This window comes from Callorhinus ursinus, unplaced genomic scaffold (genome assembly GCF_003265705.2).
Source record: "Callorhinus ursinus isolate GAN/ISIS: 27379988/994484 unplaced genomic scaffold, GSC_fseal_2.0 scaffold44, whole genome shotgun sequence".
In the NCBI taxonomy this organism is placed as follows: Eukaryota; Metazoa; Chordata; class Mammalia; order Carnivora; family Otariidae; genus Callorhinus; species Callorhinus ursinus.
Window position 1 is genome coordinate 11,359,779 of NW_027397106.1, and position 22,810 is coordinate 11,382,588.

The 22,810-nt window shown below is 45.4% G+C and overlaps 1 protein-coding gene across 7 annotated transcripts in view; it reads left to right on the plus strand.

Moving 5' to 3' along the window:
- PRICKLE1 (prickle planar cell polarity protein 1) overlaps positions 1-22,810 on the plus strand; it is a 108,550-nt gene that overhangs the window by 76,772 nt on the left and 8,968 nt on the right. For 3 of the 7 annotated variants that reach the window (XM_025883274.2, XM_025883273.2, XM_073882110.1), the window contains 3 exons: positions 19,475-19,659; positions 21,653-21,766; positions 22,406-22,543. In XM_025883274.2, the coding sequence (XP_025739059.1) occupies positions 19,528-19,659; positions 21,653-21,766; positions 22,406-22,543 (384 nt within the window). In that variant the 5' untranslated portion in view covers positions 19,475-19,527. Of the gene's footprint in view, positions 1-9,219; positions 9,330-9,478; positions 9,847-18,504; positions 18,688-19,474; positions 19,660-21,652; positions 21,767-22,405; positions 22,544-22,810 lie in introns of those variants that run through there. The other 4 variants (XM_025883275.2, XM_073882109.1, XM_073882111.1 and 1 more) reach the window with 4 other exon arrangements.

Sequence of the window (22,810 nt, forward strand, 5' to 3'; positions counted from 1 at the left end):
TGCTATTTCTAAGAAGCTCTGCTTTAAAAACAAATAACGTGGTGGTTTCAGACGATAAGCTTTGATGTCAGATGTCAGGGTTTTGAATCTAGGCTCTTGTAGTAACTCGCGGATGATTCGATGGTGGAGCAAGTTGCCTTACTTTTCTCTTTTTGTAACATGAAGAATCTAAGATCTACCAGATGGTGTTGCAGGGATTTTTAAAAAGATATTTGTATAGGATTTAGCACAGTGCCCAGAACATGAGTGCTCCTTAAGTTATGACTGCTATAATAATACTAATAATAATGACAATAATGAGGTTCATTTGGCATGATTGTATTCTTCCTCAATATATCACCACAGAAAATGTAGTCACATCACATTGTATGTCAGATGACACACAATTCTCGTACTTGACTCCTCATTCTATCCTGATTCCACCACGGTGTGAAGTTACTGAATTCACTGAGAGGCAGGCCCTATACCAGGTACTCAGGGAAATGCTAGAAGGCAGTGCTCTCTTTCCCTAAAGGGGGCTAAGGATATTTGCAGTCTCCAGATCCACTGAGACCTTACTCTTATCCCTTACAAACAGCTTCTTCACCATGATCATCTTCGGAGAAAGCACACCCAGCTTTTCCTTTGACATTCCTTGTTTTTTTTCTCTTTATCAGCCATTCCCACCTTTAGCCCGGGATTATGTTTTGTCTCCGACTAACCTAACTTCCAGTTTCACTACTCCACACACCCCAAGGCTGATGTTACAGATCTCCTATCACTTTACATTGATTTTTGTGTCTTAAAAATTCTTCTTCAATGTGGTCCACAGCAGGCTGTTAATGATTTGGTTGTGTCTTAAAGGTTGGGGTGTGAAGCAGTGTGAATGGATGTTGGATCCAGCCGTTTTGCTCATGGAACCACAGCCCAGGCCGCTCTGGGCTGTGGTACTTATGCATCTGACTGGAGAGGGGTCTGGTCCTGGAGCCCTGCTTTCTGCACCTGGCCAAAGTTAACTGTATTTAACCAACATCTATTCCAGCAAGTCATCTGTACTCTGCTCCGTCCTGTGACATAACAGAAGGGGGCAGGTGCTGTTCTCAGGAAGCATCTCATCTAGAAATGAGATTACCAGACTAAAAGTTCTGACATCTTGGGAGAGGCTGTCACGTGTGTTGTGATCTCTGTGAATCCAGCAACCCAACGTGACTGTTTTCCTTGGATTGTTTGGGATGGGCTTGGCCGAAGGAGAATGGAAGCATTGGGGGAAGCTCTTTGAAGGACCTAGAAACACCGGAAGGTCTATTCCTCAAAAATCTCTCTCTTCCATATGCTACTATTAACCAAAAGTGTGACTGTAGCCCATTCGTATTGGTGTAGCCGCTGAGTGAAAAGGAAAACCTCTGGGTTCTCTCAAAGCTGTGTGCACATGAGAAGAGAATCATGCCACTCCAGTGAACAGAATCTCTGATTGAGAAGGAAAAGAAGCTGTAATTTGGGTGGAGGGACTAGTCTGAATAAGCTGGGAGTCTTGGGACCAATGGAGGGTTCTGGAGCAGGGGAAGCACAGCGTAGAAACCCTTGCTATACTGGGGCCTTGGGAAACAGTTCCAGGACCCAGCCCAAATAAGGTCCTGAAGTCAGCTGGCTGGGCAGATCAAAGTGAGTGGCTAGACAGAGCCAAGTGGAGGGAACAGCTGGATTAGGCAAAGGGTCATGAAACAGCCTGGGAGGGTTGGAAACCCCCAGTTAGAGAGCCCAAGGTGAGGTAGTTCAGGTAGTGGCCATAGTGCTGGAGGATTCGATGGGGGCTTCAAATGGAGGGCCTTCGTCGCTAGGAACCCATGGAGGTGTTGGGCAAACTGTGAAGAAGAGATTTTAAAGTAGGAGAATGAACCCAGTCGCATCTGTGGTGGTCAAGTGAAGGAGAATGATGGTAGAGATGAGAGAAGAGAGATGTGAGTCAGGCTGCATGGTACCCCCAGGGTTGGGGGGGGGCACAGCCACAGACAGAGGGAGGAGGGACAGGTCAACCGGGAAAGCTTAAGAGACACAAAGATCTGATAAATAACCCAATGAGGGTAGGCAAGAAGGAGGGCACCTGGAGTGAGGGAGGCTCTGGGCTGATTGGTTTGCGGCTACTCGGAGTATTGGTGGTACCGTCGGGAGACTGGGAAGAGACAGAGACGTTAGGATGTTGGTTTGGAGGTGGGTGGAGCACAGGATTTAGAAATTTGAGCTTTCTAAGGAGATTTCAAGTGAGCCAGTTCATTCCTATCAGATCTCAGAAGCCAAAAATAAATAAATAAATAAATAACCTAAGTGATGAATTTCATGAGATTACTTTAAATATTGAAACTGGGAAATTAACCTCAAATTAGTTGATACACTTTTAAAAAACTAAATAAAAATAAAAACAACAGACTGATCATTGAGATATAAAAAGGAGTACTTAGTATGTGCGAGGTCTGTGTCAGGTTCTGTGGAGAATCAAATGTGAACAAGACACTCAACAAATATTTACTGAGAATCCCCTATGTACCAGGCAAAGTGTCTAATATACCAGGCCTGTGTATCTATCACTGAACAAAATGGACGAGCTCCCTAGCCTTTGCCCCTCTATAATTGAGTGTAAACTCAGTGTTGAAGAGACTAGAGCTGCAAGCATAAAAGGAGAAAGGAAATATTAAAAGTAACTTGTATCAAAAGACAGTTACCCATCTAGAACTATGTGATTCAGGACCAATAGAACAATTTGAATTCCAGATCCTGTCCCTGGCACAATCTAATTAAAGCTTACAAACCAGTTTCCACTACAAAATCACTTTGTTTAAATTCCCACAGTTGCAGAAAGGGACTTGGGATCTCAGATAAGATAAAGAAATATTATGGAAAGCTTTGCTGACCTTTCTCTTTTTGGCAAGAGGCTTCTGGCTGCTTGAACTAATTCTTTGCTGACACCTCTCTAAGAACACCTTGATTAGTTACAGCACACGGTAAGTGTTAAAAGTTGGCATGCCTTTGTTGGTCCAGATTCTCCCTTGTGGAGAGTCGACCATTTTAGGTGGTGGAGAGTTTAAATAGCATAAGAAAATACACAGGTGAGCAAAATAGCTTTGCACATGTAGTTCATGAAATAAAGCAGCAAATACTCCATAATTGATTGTAGACCCCCACTTCACACACACACTAGAGGATGTAAGTACTATGTTTTAAAGGTGAATATCAAGAGGAAGATAAAGGCTGAGCATAGAAATGTAAATCCTGGGGCACCTGGGTGGCTCAATCGGTTGAGCATCCCGCTCTTGATTTCAGTTCAGGTCATGATCTCAGAGTTGTGGGATCCGGCTCAGTGCGGGGGTCTGCTTCTCTCCTCTCCTCACCCCTCAAATAAATAAATAAACCTGGAAGGAAAGGAAGGAAGGGAGGAAGGAAGGGAGGAAGGAGGGAGGGAGGGAGGGAGGGAGAGAAGGAAAATCCTGGGGGCCTGGCTGGCTCAACTGGTAGGGCCTTGACTCTTGATCTCTGGGTCTTGAGTTCAAGCCCCTGTTGGATGTGGAGATTAAAAAAGAAAAAGAGAAATATGTAAATCCTTTGTCTCCCATGGGCAGTGAAAAGTATTTGCAGTTTCAAGTTTAGAGCTCACAGGCGGGCTAAACTTTTGGTTGTCTTTCAGGTAAACAACGGGAATGCTGATTCACTTAGGAAGGTCTGCACCCCATCTGCCACCCGAACCCCCAGCATACACACTGGGCCACCGCAGGTCCAGTTCCTTCACCCTCAGACACAGTCTTGTCTTCTCTGCCCTCAACTACTGAGGCAGCTTCTACGCTCTTCCCATTGAGTTTCTCTGTACGCTCTCTCTGCCCTCCCTCTAATTAGGGCATAGATACAGGCCTGTCACTCTTCTTTAACTTCCCTGGTTCCCGAAGGCCCCAGAGTAGCTTAGAGGGCCTGCCTTCCTTTGGGCACAGTCTCCAGCCCCTCACTCCTGTCTTCCGGTCCTCCTGTCACATTTATCATGGGTTTACTAAGAGCTGCTCGCTCCTCACAAGCTTTAATTGGCTCAGTCTGGCCTGGGTCCTGTTCCGTACCCCAGCTCCACTCCAAGAATTACCGTGATCAACTGCTCCTACCCCACCTTCCCACTTCCTTGACCTTCACCTCCTAGCCAGAATTGATTGATCATTTCCTCTTATCCCTGGATTCTAATTGTAACCACGCCTCTACTGTAGTATAATCACAATGTATCATGATTTGTTACATATTCTGAAAAATGAAATTATTTTCCCCACTCATCTTGTATATTTTTTTTCTGAGACTTTTGGAAATAAATCAAGATATAAATAGAATGTGAAATTCTTAACTTAAGGGGAGGGCCTAGGTCTAAGAATGCTGCCCTTCAACAGATTATCTTTTGAATCAACCAAAGAATATATCAGTGAGTCAACAGGTGAATATAGGAGGCATCAATTGCAGCGGCTCCTGAGCCAATCCATCTGACTCCTTGCAAAGGTGGGTCTGGTCACCCCTTCCCAAAGTATTGTAAATAAATGCAGCGGAGATTTCACTGTTAAAGTTTGTGATTGAGAGGAAGATACAGGGAGAGGAATGATGAGTTTGTGTATTTTCCCATATCAACTAATAATTAAATCAGGAGCATCACTTTCTGCTTTTGAGATTTTCTTCCTTATGTAATATTGTAGTATATTTTCTTTATTGTTTCCTAAACTGTAAAAGTTTTATCTGATCATTGTAAATAGAAAAAGGTTGTAAGTAACATGAAAATAGGAAAATACATTTACTTTACAAATATAAATTAAAAAGTGATAGCTTTTCCTATAATCTGCCTTCCCCTAGAGAACATATTAATAGTTTTGCTAGACATATACTAGCCTGTAAATTATTAGTTATAACAATGTGATCATACTATATATTGGGTTTTGAATCTTAATATATCTTGGATTTCCTTCATGTGTAGATCTCTCAGTATTTATTGGAAGATTGATTCTTCATTCCTTAACACTTTGGTAGTTTTTCACTAGTGAAGTCTTAAGAATGTTTGCGTTGAGCCACAGAAGTAGAGAATGGTGAAGAACTTAAGGTCAAGGTGCTTGAATATTATTAGTGTAATTATCTGTCCATGAAAAATAACACTTCCTGGGGTGGGGAAGGGGTATTCCAGAAAATTTGGGAGAGGGAGTGGGGTAGGCAAAGATAGCTGCTGTTGTTTACTAGAAGTTACAACCCTGGGGCGCCTGGGTGGCTCAGTCCTTAAGCATCTGCCCTCAGCTCAGGTCATGGTCCCAGAGTCCTGGGATGGAGCCCTGCATTGGGCTCCCTGCTCAGCGGGAGACCTGCTTCTCCCTCTCCCACTCCCCCTGCTTGTGTTCCCTCTCTTGCTGTGTCTCTCTGTCAAATAAATAAATAAAATCTTAAAAAAAAAAAAAGTTACAACCCTGAGCAGGAGTGAAATGAAAGGACTTGACCCCCTGTTCTCCCCTCCCACCCCCAGCTTGGACTGTAGACTCAAGACAGTGCAGCTAGAAACACCTATCCAGCATTAGTGTCCTAAGCAGCCATTGAGTTTTAAGAGACTCAGAAAATACTAGAGCTGGTGGAGCCTCTGGGGGCATCTAGTTTGAGGGGAGGGAGCCTGAGGGGCCGACCTGGAAGCATGTGGTGTGGTGGGGGGGGAGGTATTGCGGGGGCAGGGGGTTGGGGAAGAGACCAACCTAGAGCTGCCACAGAGCAGGTGAACTTCATCTGGTTCTACACTGAGATTCTCATTTGAGTTAAAAAAAAATGGATTGTGTTCCCTCCTCAGAAGTTCTAACCATTGACCTCGCCTGAACACTAGCACTTTTAGAAATGAAGAGAGCGAATACCTTAGAGAAGTGATCTACCCCAGTGTCAGGGAGTGAGTGAGTGACGGAGAACAGACAAGCCCAGGGCCTCTGGGTACTTGGATGGGAGGAGTTACATCACTCACAAAGGCAGTCTGGGTGGGGGGAGGGGACAGACAGCTGGGAGGATTGGAGTAGTCAATCTAAAGAGGGATTGGGTGCAGAAAATGTTAAAGAACCAGTGCTCTCTAATCACATTGCTTTAAATATAATCAAAGGGCGAAGAAAGTAATTGGAGGCCTAGAGAAACTGAAATCTATTATAAAACACTGTAATGCCTGTTAACTCTAGGAAGAACTGGTATCTGCCTCGGGGCCCTTCCCTGGGGGTGCATCGGACTCAGCTCAGGGCAACTAGAATCTGCAAACGTGCAGGAACCCACCGGGGCGGGTATATTGCCCAATCTGAGGTACATTAGGAATGTTTAAAATGAACAGGAAAAAGAGACCATTTTACATTGACCTTCAGTGGTAACAAATTTGATAAGGAGCATGATGAATTATTATGATTATTCCTCTGGATCTCTTTTTTTTTCTTATCCAGACAAGATGTAGGATCCCACAGGTTGTTGTCAACTCTTTGTCTACTTGTGTGACTTTGTGATTCTTTTTTTTATTTTAAAAGTCCTTTTAATTAGAAATTACATCATACATACAAGTGTATTTTGAGATTCTTTTAGTTACCTATCTATCTATTGTCAGAACGGCCAAACTGGTGTCCTAGACTGTGGGGTCACTGAAGACTGAAGCCTGCACCCCACTTAACATTATGCCAACTGCCCCTCAGATGTATTCAGTGAGGTGCCACTTGATGAACATTAGAGGCCTTGATCTCTTTTTTCTGTTAAGAAACTTCACGACATCCAATCCTTTAAATAGACTCTTCCTAGATTTCTGGTATTTAGATAAAAATTCTTCCCAATGTCTGAGACCAAGAGCAACTCTTCCCCGTAAAACTAAAAAGCAGTTTTTTACAAACGAAAAAACAGAGGCAAGGAAAAGACCTCAAGGTCACTGTATACAAATCACAGAAGAAATAGCACCAAGGTTTGCTTTCTATTTGGTATTTTTATCTCTTTCTTCCAGATCCAACAGAGCTGGCAGGCATTTGACAAAACAAAGCGCTGCTTCTTTCTTTCTTTGCCTTTGGCATTTTTCTGATTTTCCATCCTAGTTTCTTCCATTAGGACGTTGCAGTTCAGTATGGTTTTAGGTTAGAAACAGACTGACTTGTACAAGTATGGTATATCCGTGAGGGCCTGAGAAGAATGTCCAAAACCCATTTGTTCATTTAACTCATGTTTATTGAGCTTGTCTGCTATGCGCCAGGGATGATTCTAGATGCTGAGAATATAGTAGCAAATCCTGAAAGTCTCCGCCTTCTGGGGGAGGAGAAAGCCAGTAAACATGAACAAACAGCCACATCATGTCAAAGCAAAGCTAAGAGCCATGAAGACAAATAGCACAAACCAGAGGGAGAGGTGATTTGGGGCATTAGGAGGGCTGGAGAAAGCCCCTGTGAGGAGGTTACTGTATAGCAGAGACCAGGATGGGGTGAGGAAACCGAGTCCTGTGAATTTCTGGGCTTCCTTTCTCAGCCTCCTCTCAAGTGTGATCTGCAAGCAATGAATATTCCACCTGGCTGAAACAAAAGGGTGCTGGTTGGGGGCCTTGCTCCCCATCCTGCCTAAGTTCACCCTTGACAATAACAATGCCTTGCAGACCAGGAGAAAAGTCTGTTGCATTTAGAGTGAACATTAGTAGAAAGCTTTTTAACTCTCTCCAAAGAGCTTCATCGCTAAAAACACGGACAATAGGCAATAAAGCTGACAGTACCTGTTGAAATTGTAACAAACAGTATTTACAAGTAACTGCCTTAGAGGAAGCACACTTACAATGGCTGACATTTAATACTGATAGGTGTTGCCATGGTTTGTAGTTTGGGAGGGTTCTGTGGCCTTAGCTAATGTGTAGCTCTCCTTTAAAAGCTGTTTCTAAAAGGATCCACCTGGCTTAAAGCATTGGTCCTCTGATACCCTCTTTATCATAATGATACCATAGCTTAGGATTTGATATAAGTCAATAACTGTGCTTTCGTCCTCTAGATACTGTTCAGTGGATGACTTCCCTGAGGAAGCCCACACAGAATGAAATAGGAAAAAGGAAATCTGACCTAGGCCTTCATGGTTAATTTTACAGGTCCACAGAGGAAAGCGGTAACCTTGAAAGCTCCCCGCCCACCCTCCCTCAAGTCCCCACACAATCTGAAGGCCAGAGGGGCTCTACGGTTGCAACTGTTTAGGAACAGTCTTCAAAACTGGTATCCGTATTGGCCAACAGAGAGTCTATTTGAATTACAAATCCTGTTGTTTGAATCAGTGTTTCCAAATTAGTCTACCAGCAGAGCCACAAATTTTTGTCTCTGCCACTTTAGAACAATCGCTTAAAAAAGGGGCTTCTCCTCAGCTGCTTCTGTCTTTAAGGCAGAGATAACAGAAACTGGCCACAGAGGTATTTACTTGACTGCTCCATTTATGGCAACTTGTTTGTGTATTTTTAAATCACAGTTACAATGAGCTATTGTTCAGTTGTATACTGTCGAAGTATATATATTACAAAGCCTTCCCAAGGAATCCTGATGGTTCAAGGATTTTGTTTTTATCTTAAAGAAAAGGTAGGATACCTAAGAAACTGGTGACCATTTCAAGTTGCTTTTATTTAATAGCAGTTTATAAACTGACAAAACCCTTAAATATTTAAATATTGCATCTTTTCCTCTCCTCTCCCTTGGCATTTTATCACCTTGTGATGGGGCTATTATAGAAATTAAAATCCGTAGTTCAGAAGAGATCGATACCTCAGGGGCTGATTATACTAGTCTATCATTCCGTTTTTGGCTTGCTTTGAGGTCCTGTGTTGCTTCTCTTGGTCCTTTCTGTAGACAACTAATGCCAAACTTCACTTTCTCTCAGTGTACCAGAAATCAGCTCAAAAACAAGATTAGCCTTAAGTATGAGGCACGTTCTTGTGTCTGAATAATGATATTCACTTAACCTGTTTATAAAAACTCTATTCATGTACTTGATTAAGCGTATCCCATGACTTGGCACCTTTTCTTTTGCTGTTATTTACCGATAAAAATAAATCTCCTGCGCTAAGCAGTAGGAATCACTGCGAAATGCAAGAAAAGTCCTAAGAGGAGAATTCATATGTTAATGAGCCCTTCCAAGTGAGAACTTGGTTAAACGTGCCATTTGCTGACATCATGTTTATGGGGCTGAGTTGAGATGATTTCTTTAAGAGGTGGCCTTGCATAATTCTCCCAGCGTTTTGTGGCCCGCGCGTGCACCTGCGGGAGGGGGAAGTTTACATAAGCGTCCTGGGGTATTTGCATCTCTGCGGTTCTTCTCACTAGGGCTCCTGGGAATGGAGCGGGCGGACGGAGGTAAGGTGCTCCAGCCGCGAGGCTCGCCAAGTGGGTGGGTAACTTTTCGAGGAATAATGTGCGCGCAGGACCTCGTGGAGACCTGCCAGGGGCACGGTCAGCAGTGACAGTTCCTGGAAAGCGGGCGGCCACGAGATCAGGCTGGGCAGGCGCCTCCTGCGGACGGGAACCGGCAGCCCGGCAGGGCTGGGACTGCGAGCCGGGCGGCCGGCCCGCCGCGCTCCTAGGAGGGTGGGACCGGCAGGAAGCGAAATGGTTACTTTTTTAAATGCGGGCTCTGGTTACTTTTGAAGATCGCCGGCCCCGGGCGCAGAGCGGACACGGGGATTTTTCTCTCCCCGGTGGATGGTTCTGGAGAAACGCAGCGCTGAGGCGTGGGGGATGCGGTGGCCTGGACGAGGCGACTCAAACACGGGGGAGCAGAGTCGGCGGCGCCGGCGGGGACAGAGGGTCTCCGGGGAGCTGAAGGACCTTTTGCCGGGCCCCCCCCCCACGGCTGGTTAGGGAGCTGCAGCGGGTGAGGATCGCCGCGTTGCACCGAAAGGGGGCTCGAGGAGGACAGCGGGTGTGCGTCACGGCCGGGCGGGGGCTGCCGGCAGCGACCCCCTACCCGTCGCGCGGGGCGGGTGCTGAGCCCCGACAGGGGGCGCGGCCCGCCACGGTTTACCGGGGGCCCTGCGCTCGCCGCCCCCGCGTCTCGGTCCCCACCCGGAAACGGGTGGGTGAGGGTGACATGGAGGGCCCCCAGCCCTCTTTTCCTTCGGGAACCACCCCGCGCCCGGCCGCCAGCTTCGCTCGGACGCGGAGCGGTGGGCGCCGAGGGCGCGCCGAGGGGCTCGGCGGATTCGCGGGCCGCGGCGGGCGCCGGGAGGGGCTGCAGGCCGCGCTCGGCCCCGCAGCCGCAGGTGGGGAGTCGCTGTCCGCTCCTGGGGCTTGATGGCAGTCGGGCGACGGGGACTGAACGCCGAGGGCTGCGGGGGTACGCGCGTCCCCGTGCGCCCGCGGGGAGGGGGCTTCTCGTCGGAAGTTGGGGGAGAGACGGGGAGCCTGGCGGCCATTCAGTACCGCCGTCAAGCCGCGGGGCGAATGCTCTTCCGCGGAGGGGGCGCTGCGCAGAGGCGGCGCGAGGCTTTCCCCTGGAGGTGGGTAAGGGGGTTCGCAGGCGACTGTACTGTCTCCTGGGAAAAGGGGGGCTGTTCTCTGCAGGCCTCGCGTTGGCGCCCAGGAGGGACTCGCTCCCAGCCGCTGGGTCTGGGGCTCGACCTCTTGGTGCGGAAGGGATTTGGGGGGGGAGGCCGGGAAGGGGGCGCGGGGCCTGGTCCCACCCGCGGCCCGGGGCGCCCCCTCGCGGCCTGACAGCCACGGCCACGCGGAGGGTAGGGCTTTGGGGGGCGCCGACGGCTGCTCCAAGGTGTCTCTCCCCTCGGTGCGGGCATGGGTTGACCCAGCGGAACCCCGACAGCCGCCCCTCGCAGCCCGATCCAGAATTAGCTTGCCGCATTTTCTTGAAGAAGGGTGACATCCTTTCCCTCCGGCTCCCCTCCCGACCCCTTCTTAAAAAGCTCGGGTTTTCACATTAATCTATGTCAGTATAAACCAGGCTATGTGTGGAATTTGTTTTTACAACTCGAGTCTTGTGACTTCTCAAACACTTTCTTGAAGTGTTTTCTCTGGAAACTTGTTTCAAATGAGTGCTGTAAGTTTCACAAAGAGGAGTGTTGTTCAGGAGCCAACAGGTGACGGGGTGAAACCTGAGTCTGTGTGTACATTGGAGTCAAGTCTGGCTGCCGTTTCCTTGGGCCGCCGTTGAAAATAGAAATTCAAAAAATCAATAGGAGACTGGAACACGATTTGCGAAAATATCTGCGTCCCCCATTATGGACAATAACTAGTTCATTAGCGCAGTGCCTTGCGTGGTCCGCCGCACACCCCAGCGTGCGTTTTGGATTTTGTCTGTATAGTCCGGTTTACAGCCAAAAAAAACCTGACCCCAAAAGCGCCGTTCTGGCACAGGACCATGCTTTGTCATCATGTTTCCTCCTTTTGTTAAGCAGTCTGTCTTACTGTCGTGGAATGTATTTGTGCATGAAATTAGAATGCTTTGAAACCCCGCAGAGTTGCACATTTCCTCTTGGAAAAATGGATAGCTACTTGGCAATTGGATGGTACATGACAGGCCACTCAGCTGTTGGAAAATGTACAAGTTGGATGAAGGCTTACCTGGAAAATACAGAAAATGCCAAGGGGCACATGGCCTAATGCCACTAATTGCTGGTATGAAGTACTCTTAGCAAAGGAATGTTTCATTAAGCAATGTCCTTGGGTACCTTCATTTTTTTTATTTTACAGTTATCTCCACGGTTCCTTTCAATATAAATAAAACTGAATTGGGCTCTGAACTTTTGTCTTTAGCAGGCAGTAAGCGTTGAGTGCTCTTTGAGTGTGTGTGTGAAAACTTTAAAGAGATAACAGTTCAGGGTCTCTACTATGAAGTTCAAACCTTGGTTATCATAGTTGATACTTATGGCAATTACAGGCCTCTGGCTTTTAAAGAAATCTCCATAAACAAAAAATACCTGTATCCATAGGGTTGTATATTTTGTGTTTCGTAAAGAATGAAAGTGTTTCAGGTTCTTGTATTGCCAAGTTAGTCTGTAGTTAAATTTTATTCACCTGCATATTTAGCCTGACAGAGTTAGAGTAGCTCTTGAATGGGTATGTGTGATCTGCATCTTCTGTGTGCTAAGGCCTTGTTAACAAGCAGTTTAACAAAGAAGTTGTTAAGCAGTTTGTGGCCCACAGGATGACACTTAGCAGCAGGGGACACCTAGGGAATGTTAGCCCAACCGACTTCACAAATCGGTATCTGTTCTGGGTTTTGGTGATCAAAGGATTTCTGACTCCTCTGGGCAGGTTCACACAAGAAATACCTTTTCATGGGGATGCTGCAATGCTATGGTAATCTTCACATGAACTAGGGTGGAATTTGATTGGGAAAAGCATTTGTAATTAGGGGTGTGACCTTGGACTTCATGTTCAATGGCAGGCACTGAAAATTATTCTGTTTTCTATTTGCATGATTTTGATTTGGCTTGGTGACTTGGTCCAAGAAAATGATTAATAATAGGAACCAGACCAGAACTGATGTACAGTTAAGACCTCAGTATGTGTGATTGAACTCCGTCTCCTCAACCTCCTGAAATCCTCATTCCTCTCTGACTTGCCTATGTAGTATTTCCATTTTAGTACACCGTCTTTCAGTCACCTAAGACTCAAGACTGTCTTTGACCCAGTTTCCCCCTTTCCTGTTGCTTCCTTTTACTTTATCTCCCCAAGTTACCATGTTTAGGCTCTCTTTAGTAGCAGTGGCCTGAAAGGCCCCTCCCTGTTTCCTGTTCTCTTTCCTGACCGTCCCTGTTGTGTTAATTTTCTTTAAGACTTTCAGTGGCACTCTGCTCACACGCCCTTTGTCTCTTTCTCTTAAACCTTTAGGGTTAAGCACGAAGTCTCCTGCCTGATTTGTCTAATTCTTGACAATGTCGTTCGGTGCTACCATTGGCTTCTATTGTTGCATCTGCCTTCCAGTGAAACTCTTGACTCTTCACTGTCTCTGGACCTTCACATTCTGTGCTGACTTACTAAGCTTTTTAGGGAAAAATAGTAAAGGCTCATTTATGTATATGTCAAGGTCAGTCAAAATAGTAATCCTTAGCTGTCCTGGATGCAGCATATAGCACAACAGAAAATAAATGATTCTCAAATGACCAAAATAGCATAGCAAAATAATAAAGCTGCTTTTAGTTTGCATAACACCTTCACGTATTGTATGTTACCTCATTTAACCGGTGATTACTGTGCTCACAGAAGGACTGTGTAAGCCCTTGTTCATAGCACAATGACTCTATATACTTTTAGACGAATTATTTTCAAATTGTAGTTGCCTAATTTACAGAACATAGAAAGCAACAAATTAAAAAAAGAAAGATTCGGAGGTTGCTGGTTGTGGGCAAAGAGAAAAGCCTACTTAGTAAGAGACTAAAGCAGCAGTAATTCAAAAATCTGTGGTGACAGCAGGGAGGGAAAAATCTATAAAAAGTTTGTCAACCATCTTAAAGCCGTGAGGCTGGGGCCGTGAGATTCCAGACGTCAGCTCTCCACTGGGAGAGAGCCCTACACTTCCTTTCTAGTTGAGGAATTATGTTCCCAGGTCACACCCAGCTGCATGGCTGGATTAGATTCCTGAAGGCCGTTTTCTTTCTACTGTTCATTTTCTTCTGAGAATGAAAACAAATGATCAGCCAAAGGCTAAATCACATACAGTATACACAGTCGCCACTCAAGAAAGCAAGGAACTGTATAATGGAGTTTGGAAATACTCTTGTCCTGGTGGATACATTTTTTTTTTTAAGTTCTAGCCTTTAATTGAATAAAACCAGTTGCCTCTTTCTGTTATTTCCTTGAATCATTCAGCAATGGCCTTTAAATATAGGGATGAATGAATGGATGGAGTAAATGAATCTGGAAAGTAAATTTCCTGAGGAACCCCTCTTTACATCACGGTGTTGGATGACTGAGGCCATACTCTTATTTGGGGAACAAGGGCCAACTTACAGCCAGTCGTGTATTGGTTTATCACAATTGTTGCTCTGCCTGAGACACCTGGAAATACCCGGCTGTGCTCTCTGTGTGGGCGTGTGCCTGCACGTGTGCGTATGAACGTAATGGAGGGCGTGTGCCTGCACGCGTGCGTATGAACTGGTATTGGAGATTTTATGTAGGTACTGGTTAGAAGCTGATTCTAAGGGAGCTGGGAATGGAGGCTAATAGTTTGTCAAAATTCTTTGCCCTTCAAAAGGTTAGAGAACCTCCTGAACTCAAAAAGATGATGAAATTTACATGTCAACCTTCAGTTTTATTGTATTAACAAGTTGTTCTTATTCTGGATGTTGCTGGTCAGCTTCAAGGAAATCTTTCCACTAATTAACAGTGGGAATAACGACGCCAATTGACACATGTTGATAGTAACTGTAATTCTTTATATTCATGCAGTTCCTTTCTTCTTCAAAACTTTCCCATACTTAGACCATCTTTGGAAGGAAAATAGCTGCCGTAAAGAATAAGGCCCCATGATGTTCAGTGACTTGTGAGAGGTATGAAGGCTCCAGGGCTGAGTTTACTGAGTGCTGAAGCCCCAAATTCTGTTCCCTAAGTATTGCTCTATCCCTTGGGTCAGATGTTCTCTTGACAATTATATGATGATTGAGAAGTCCTACACCTGCGAGCTGTTTGTCTTTGAGTCTTTTTACATGGTGAGAAGCAGCTAGTTAACGATTTTGAAGGAAGAAGAGAGAAAAGGGATAAAGGAGGGAAATGAAACTCTTCCACCGTCTGTTGCGTGGCTTGCATGGGCACCCCCATGATAATCCTTGTCTTTCTAAGAAAAAAATATCTCATTTCTCTCTGCCCAACCTCAGGCTTCTTTCTCCCCCTCCCTTATGTCCATGCCCTTTTCTTCTGTTTGTCATTCATTTCTCTCCTTGATTCTTCTAATTGGCTTTTAGTTTTCCCTTCAAAGTAGTATCTGTGAATACGTCCTAACCTGCTCTCATTGGATTCAGGTACCTGCTTGCTGTGCTGACCCGGAAGGCATCTTTGACAGAGCTGGTAGCTCTTAAACGTTCCTTTACACGTTTCCTTAAGGGTCAGACTCTGTTTGAAACCTGAACCAACCCATTCCTGAAAACTGTTTCACTTTTTTCCCTGCATGATGAAACTTCTTTACATCCAGAATTATAAAAAGACATTGGGGAGGTGGGGCCTCTACTGATTCATTTCCCCGACAGGGGCAAACCTAGCACAGAACTGGTTAATGCATAATTGTCATTCACATATGATTAAGTTCATTTGGTTAAATACAGCATTTCAAGACCAGTACAGTAAACCTGCCTCCCAATAATCACAGAATACTAAGTCTTTTGCCTTTTTATTCTATTTATCTCAAGCATCTAACATGGCGTCTTGCCCATAGTTTTTTTTTCTTTTTTTTTTTAAGATATTAGTTATTAGAGAGAGAGACGGCAAGAGAGGGAACACAAGCAGGGGGGGAGTGGGAGAGGGAGAAGCCGGCTTCCCGCCGAGCAGGGAGCCCGATGTGGGGCTCGGTCCCAGGACCCTGGGATCATGACCTGAGCTGAAGGCAGACGCTTGACAGCTGAGCCACCCAGGCGCCCCCCATAGTTTTTTTTAAGTAAACATTTAAAAAATATATCATGTTTAATTTAGCTGTGGTTAGGTAAGAGAATGTAAAAAAATACGCATTCCCAAATGGTCCCCAGGAAAGTGTGTGTAGTGTTTGATAATGAGGGGGAGGATGATAAAACGAATGAAGCAAAATGTAGATGATGAATCTGGGTACAGGCGACATAGGAGTTCCTTACTCTTCCGTCGTTTCTGGTGTTTGAAATTACATCAAAATAAAAATTTACAAAAATAAGTAAAATACAAAACTAATAAAGGACAGGGCATAAGACAGGGCCGCTCTTGTGCATCTAAGTGTGGTTCTGCAAAAAAAAATCTTGAGAAAGTTTCTCCTAACCCCAGCTGTGAATAGCTCTATTCCTATTATAATGCAGTTCATTTGTAGATGTGATTTGTGTACCTATTTCACATGACCAACCTAAAGCGACAACACCTGGAAATGAAATTAATGAAATTTTTCTGCTCGATTCAATTTTTCTGTTCAATTCGCGTGTTCCACGCGATTCACGCGTGGTTTCGTGTTTGGTCTAAAAGGTGGTATTTTGGCAGATGAGACATAACCACATTTATGTGTCATCAGGAAGCTGCTACATCATGACCCAAAGCATAAGGAATGTCCAGGCTCCCCTCTTTCTTTGTGTTGTCAAAGCAGATACCATAGAGTAATGTAAATGCCTACAGTAAGAGATAGAGGTGAAGTCAGATTTATCATTTCTATTACTTTAACATTTTAGAAGTGCAGGAACCATGCTCAGCAGTCAACTGCTTTCCTGTGACCCAGTATGAGACAAAGATATACTTAAGAATCTAAGGGTCTCCTGACAGAGGTAATTTTTAAAAAAGAAAAGTCCATATTCAAGTGTGTGTGTTATCAAGTAAAGAGAAAGTAGCTAGTGGTAATGTAGGGTCTCTTCCTACAACCTGGCAAGTGGAGGTCATGCTATGTCACTTTTATTTTTTTTAATGTTTATTTTTTGTCATCTCTGAGACCTTGCTAATGAATGGAATGTTGTGTCATTTTAAGTTATTATCTCCTGATAGAAAGCAAAAAGAGGCCTTCTCCAGAGAACAAATTCTGAATCAACAGCTCATGAGGCCGTTGAATTTTTATAATCCTTTTTGCCTGGGTGCTCTCCTCGAAGCGTCTGCTTGGGCAAAGCGGCTGGTCTCCCTGCGGTCCGTCCTTTTTCACGGCTGTGGCGCAGGAGCATGACTAGTCGGCCAGAGAAAGCAGAACTGGCGCAGTCGGGTTCCACCTCTAGGAGGCAATGAGGGGTGCCCGGGGTTTAAGATCACAGAGAGGCCCAGTTCCAAGGCCACTGCTTGTTACCTTACTGACCTTAGGACAGTTGTCCTGTGGCAGATCGTTCTGAGGCTCAGTTTCCTCCTCTGTGAGTCAAGATACACCCTCTGTGGGCCCCTTGATATGGGGATTAAATGTCATAACACGAATCATGCCAGGCTGGGCACAGAGGCACAAGGCAGCTGTCAGAGTGCCAGCAGATGAAACCGGAAGCCTTGCCTGGGGTAACAAGGACTCAGTCCCTCACGTTCCTCCAGTTGGACCCTTCATGTTGTTGGTGGACACAGTCCTCCGTGTAGAGTGTGGAAAGGCTGGAACGAGTATGTGGGAGTGGTAGGCCTGAGGCGTGGCCAGCACCTCTAGATGATGGGGAGGAGGGGGGATTGTGTCATGTAGTGCTCATGTTGATTTACCTTGATTGGGATAGTAATTGTAAAATTTTTTTTTTTTTTTTTTTTTTTTTTTGCAAAAGGCTAATCAAGGATTACAGCTGTAAAAGTGATTCAGATCTTTGGTAGTCTGCCTCTGTGCTAGTTTGGAAAATCCATGATTTGTCTTAATTTGTGGTGTTTTCTCTTGTTTTATAAGATAGGACATTTCATTTTTAGGCTCTATTTAATATCTATTCTTTGTAAGTTTCTGCAGAGCGGGTACTGTCATGTCTCCTTCCTCAGCCAGGTTTGGCAAGGGCCAAATACACCTATTTCATGATTCAGGTTAAAATTGCATTGGAGCCCGCCTTCCGCCCCCCCCCCCCCACTGGTGGGGTTTTTGAGTTACTAATTAAATTCTTAAACTCTAGTTCTCTTCCTTTGACATGTGGGAGTTGCTTTTTCCAAAACAAAAGGGAAAGACTAGATCCAAGAAATTTTCTGACTTTCATTAACACATCCTTTTTTACTGAGGACTAAGGAATGTGCCTGTTTAGAGAGCCTTTCTTAAGTCAAGATGGGAATGAATTGCACCTGTGTGAAATGACGACTTGTTTGAAAGGTCATAACCTCCCGATGATAGTGAGGAAATGAGGTCATCTTTACTTTTTGTTCAGGGTGAAGGAAAGTTAAATTTATTAGTTGGAATCATATCTACCTACCGTGTGGCATCACTCCTTCCAGTAAAGATTGTAGGCATTGGGCGTTTGGCCTTCCATTTGTTGACTGTTACAATTTTAATTTATGTCCTTTGATTTCTAAAAGGAGAACCATACGTTTTAATAATCAGGTTGTGATAGGTAACACTTCTGATACTGTAAGTATTTAGAGTTGCGTTTGACATCATGGCTGAAAAAGGACAGTCTCAGGCTGAAGCGTGTTAGGTTTCCTTTCCTACTTGTTTCAGCAAGCGAGAGAATTTTTTAAGGCAGAACAACGTTTGGAAGTCTGATGAGTCCATCGTGTCGTGTGACTGCACTCTGGCTTTTAGCTGTGTGACCTTGGGCAAGTCACTTAACTTCCCAGAGACTTGTTTTCTTTAAATTGCGGTCAGGCTAATCACGTATATTTTCCTTTCTTTTTTTTTCATGAAGGGAAAGGGGCAGATATAAAAAGCTGCGCTCTGAAAGCTGATTCTGAAAGTCTTGTATCTTTTTTTTCTTAGTACCTGGAGCTGAGGGAGGATGTTTAAGAATCAGAAGACACTTAAGAAGGAACTTCAGTGACGATAACAAAGTTCCTGGGCTCTAGGGCAGGGACTCCACGTTGTGTTGACCCCTTTTACAGTCCTTCTGTCCGAGGAAGACTCTTCATCTGGATTTACTTTGCCCGGTAGCTGGCTGCTAGCATGTCACACACATAGTAGGTACTGTGTAACTTTTCAGTGAATGCCTGCTAGTAATGCAGTTCAACACTAATAGTCACCTAGCTGGGTTCTGTCTTTGCGTCGTGCTCGGATTCAGTTGCTTTCTGCTGAAGGAACTCATTAATGAACTGTCTGGCCGACTGTAGCGCATTGATGGTGAAGGCTTTGGATTGAATGTGCTATGTAAGGATTTAACTGCTCTTTCCACTCAGTGAGTAAACAAAGTTTGCTGTCTCCCAGAACTTGATTAGAACCCCGAAACCCAAGCGGTTTGGCCCCGTGGACCCAGTCGGCACACACAGCAGCGCCTCTTGGGAAAACGGACTAGAAACCCAGCCAGCAAGGTGGGGTCTCTGGAGCCGTTTTTCATGGCCCACAGCCGAGGGTGAGGCAGGTGGAGGCGTGGGCCCTCACACTTCTCTCTTCGACTCCTAGGACTTCACAAGGATTTCCTCTGTGGGAAAGTTAGAAAGTCAACGGAGCCGTTTTCTTGAGAACCTTTCTAACGAATAGTGCATTAGAGGCACTTTTTAAAGGCAACTGGACCAAGCTAGTTTGGGGAGCATTTTCTGAAATGCTGAGTCGTGAAGGGGGCTGTTTCCAAATTGTGGGGCCCTAGATTTTAAGTGTCAGCAGGCCTGGGGGTTGGTTGGGGGTGGTGACGCCAGTAATTTGGTTACTTTCTCTAGGCCCAGCTGTGTGTAAACAACATTCAGTGAAAGTTCTTGGAGGGTAAGAATAGTGCCTTGGGGTTTTAATTTTTTTTTTCCCCCTATATTATCCACAGCAGCCATTGTTGATGTCCTGTGACTGAGAAACCGGCCTTTTCACTTTCTTACTATGCCTTTGGAGATGGAGCCCAAAATGAGCAAACTTGCCTTTGGGTGCCAGAGGAGCTCCACGTCAGATGACGACTCAGGCTGCGCGTTGGAAGAGTATGCCTGGGTGCCCCCAGGCCTTCGACCCGAGCAGGTGGGAACCTCATCGCCCTGTGTGTGTGCTGTTTTTCCAGGGGATTTAAGATTTCTTAAGAATTGCGCCAGGGTGGCTCAGTTGTTAGGCATCTGCCTTCAGCTCAGGTCATGATCCCAGGGTCCTGGGATCGAGCCCCACATCGGGCTCCCTGCTCAGCGGGAAGCCTGCTTCTCCCTCTCCCACTCCCCCTGCTTGTGTTCCCTCTCTCGTTGTGTCTCTCTCTCTGTCAAATAAATAAATAAATAAATAAAATCTAAAAAAAAAAGAATTGCTAAAAATAAATAATAAAAAATTTATAGACCATTTCCACCACACTGACCTGCTACCCTTCTCGGTCCTCACTCTTTGGATAGTGTAAATTTTTGCCTTTTAAGGTCATCCTTAATTTCTCGATGAAAGTTTTCAATCCTTTTGTACTCCTGGATCCAGAAGTCCTACAGTGATGCTATTTTTGCTCTCACGAATGTCATCCAGAGCACTGTTTATGCATTTGTTATGTGGATATCTGACAAGTCTCTTGGGAGAGTGAGAGGACTTTAACCTTTGAAATAACAGTAACAATAAAAAGGTAATAAAAGGAAAGAGGAACGTTTCCATGCCAGTTCTCAGCAATGCTTTTGCTTTGGAAAAGAAGAAATACAGATATGAACAAACAATGAATCATGGAACACTGCACCAAAAACTAATGATATAATATATGGTGATTAACATAACAATAAAAAATTAAAAAAAAAAGAAATACAGAGCTGTAAGAAACCATCTGAAGTGTTACTGCTGAGACATTTGACCTTTGATAACCTTACACATAAAAGAACCTGTCCCCACAGCGTGGATTAGGGGGGAGGGGGAAGCTAATTTTGTGCATTGTCTGTATTGTTATTTTACGTATATGCATATTTTTATTTTCCCAATATCCTTATAATGATGAGCTTACTAAACATTGCTGGTGACAGACATTCGTGTCAGGGCAAAGCCATAGTTTGAAGTAACAGGTGCCAGTCGGGTGTGCCATTGCTTCTGAGTTACGGTGGGGAACTCTTCTGAGAACAGGGGCTCCCGAGTCACGCAGGGCCTGTCCTGCACACACATGGTTGTTCCTCAGTAAGCACTTCTACCTGGAAGGGCTTCTGTGGCCGATACAATGGGGAGAGAGGGCCGCGGCCTGGCACCCGCGTTAGGAAAGCAGTATTTTGACAAGTTGCTCGCTAGGAGAAAACCCCTTCTTTCAGCTTTGGGTTGGGTAGGTTTTGTGTGAAACTAAGCTACTGAAGCAGACAGGGCCCCGATTCCCCCATCTCCTCTCCCCTGGAGTCGCTTTCATTCTTTCTCGGCGCTGCAGCGTAGTCAGCAGCACTCACCAAGGACTATTCCTTTGAATACAACAGAAGAAACCCCAAACAAAAATCGAGTCCTTTCAGAGTGACCAAGTATGGCTCTGTTTGGCTCCCCTCCAGTTTCCTTGGGGAAATGGACTCCAGGTATTTAGAAAATAACACCCATGGAAGCAAAGAAAGCTGATGCTTGAGAGACCCTGATAAGGGAGCGTTGACAGAGCTTAACAAACCAGCTCTTGTGTTTGTAACGTGTAACCTCCGGCGGGCAGAGGCAGCGTGCTTGTGGAGTGGCGGGGTTCGGGGCGCCGTCCCACAGCCTGTGTGGTCATTGGCGGCGCCCCCCAGCACTACTCCTTGGCTGAACCTAGGGAGAGCAGCTGAGGAGTGGTAGCATTAAAGGTGCACCTTTTATGGTGCATAATTTACGATGCTCCTAATTGTCGCTACAAATTACATTCCCGAAGAGCAGTTGAGCAGCCGGCTGCTCGCTGTCTGAAGGCTTGCACTTCTGCTGCCTTGGCTCAGCTGGTCTTCTCATCAGCTGCAGGAGGCCAAGCCCTGCACCTAAAGGGAAAGGTAACTTTTTAAAAAAGATGGAATATAAGTGAAGATGTTCACTTCCTGTATGCTGATGTCCTTCTTTCCATCTTACTCAGATCCAGCTCTATTTCGCTTGCTTACCAGAGGAAAAGGTTCCTTATGTTAACAGCCCTGGAGAGAAACATCGAATTAAACAGCTATTGTACCAGTTGCCACCACATGATAATGAGGTAAAATAACAGGAAGGAGGCTAATTAAAAAAAAAGAAAATACACCCTAAACGTTGAGATGCCTCGTGAACCCTACCTCTTCATTGGCTAGGGCTCTTTGGCCTTTCTTCAGTTAAAATTTGGCTGGAGGCTGCAGCTTTCCATTCTTAAGAGAAAAGGGTGTCCGTGCAATAAACTTAACAGGTTGGTTTTTATAGTGTTTGCAGCCACCCACCACTTCTCAGGAGCCTACCAACTCTTGAGATTTCCCTGCCCCTTCATCCAGAGTCCTTGCTTTCTGATAGTTCAGGCCTGCAGTCGGGTGCCTGTAGAATGTAGAGTGAGTGTGCCAAGTAACAAGTTTCAACCTTTTGTAGGAAGGTTAGTGTCTTAACATTGTTTTTTTAGCGTCTCTGAAAAAAGTTTAAACCTTCCCTATTTTTTTAAAAAAGAAAGTTCCTTCAAATTGCATTTCCCTTTTGCTAGAGAGGCTGCAAGGTTGGGTGTCATTTGAAAGGTATAGTGCCATTTTTAAATTGGGGATTCCCGGGAGAGGGCAGTTAAACTTGCTCTTTCCTGAAACTCGAACTCTGGGAATGAAGAAGTGGCGAGGGAGACTGTGCTCTCCAGTGTGGTGCGTCTGTTTTCCTGTCTCTGAAGGTGCGGTACTGCCAGTCTCTGAGCGAAGAGGAGAAGAAAGAACTGCAGGTGTTCAGTGCCCAGCGGAAGAAAGAAGCACTTGGAAGAGGAGCGATCAAGCTTTTGTCCCGAGCAGTGATGCATGCCGTGTGCGAGCAGGTAGCCCTTCCCGGGCTGAGTAGCTCGTGGTAGTGATGGGGACGGAGTGAGCTTGGGGGTAGGTGACAGGCTAGCACAGGTGTGGGCCCCCAAAACCTCCCCCAAATAAAAGGCAGCCTAGCTTTTTATTAAGGGGGTATTCACATTTATAGCTCCGCTACTATGTCTATATGACGGGGTGGGGGGGGCGCGTCCGGCTGCCCTTAGGTAAACGTCGGGTGAAATGCTGCCTTTTCTAGGATCTTGGCATGGAGGGAAGTGCAGGGG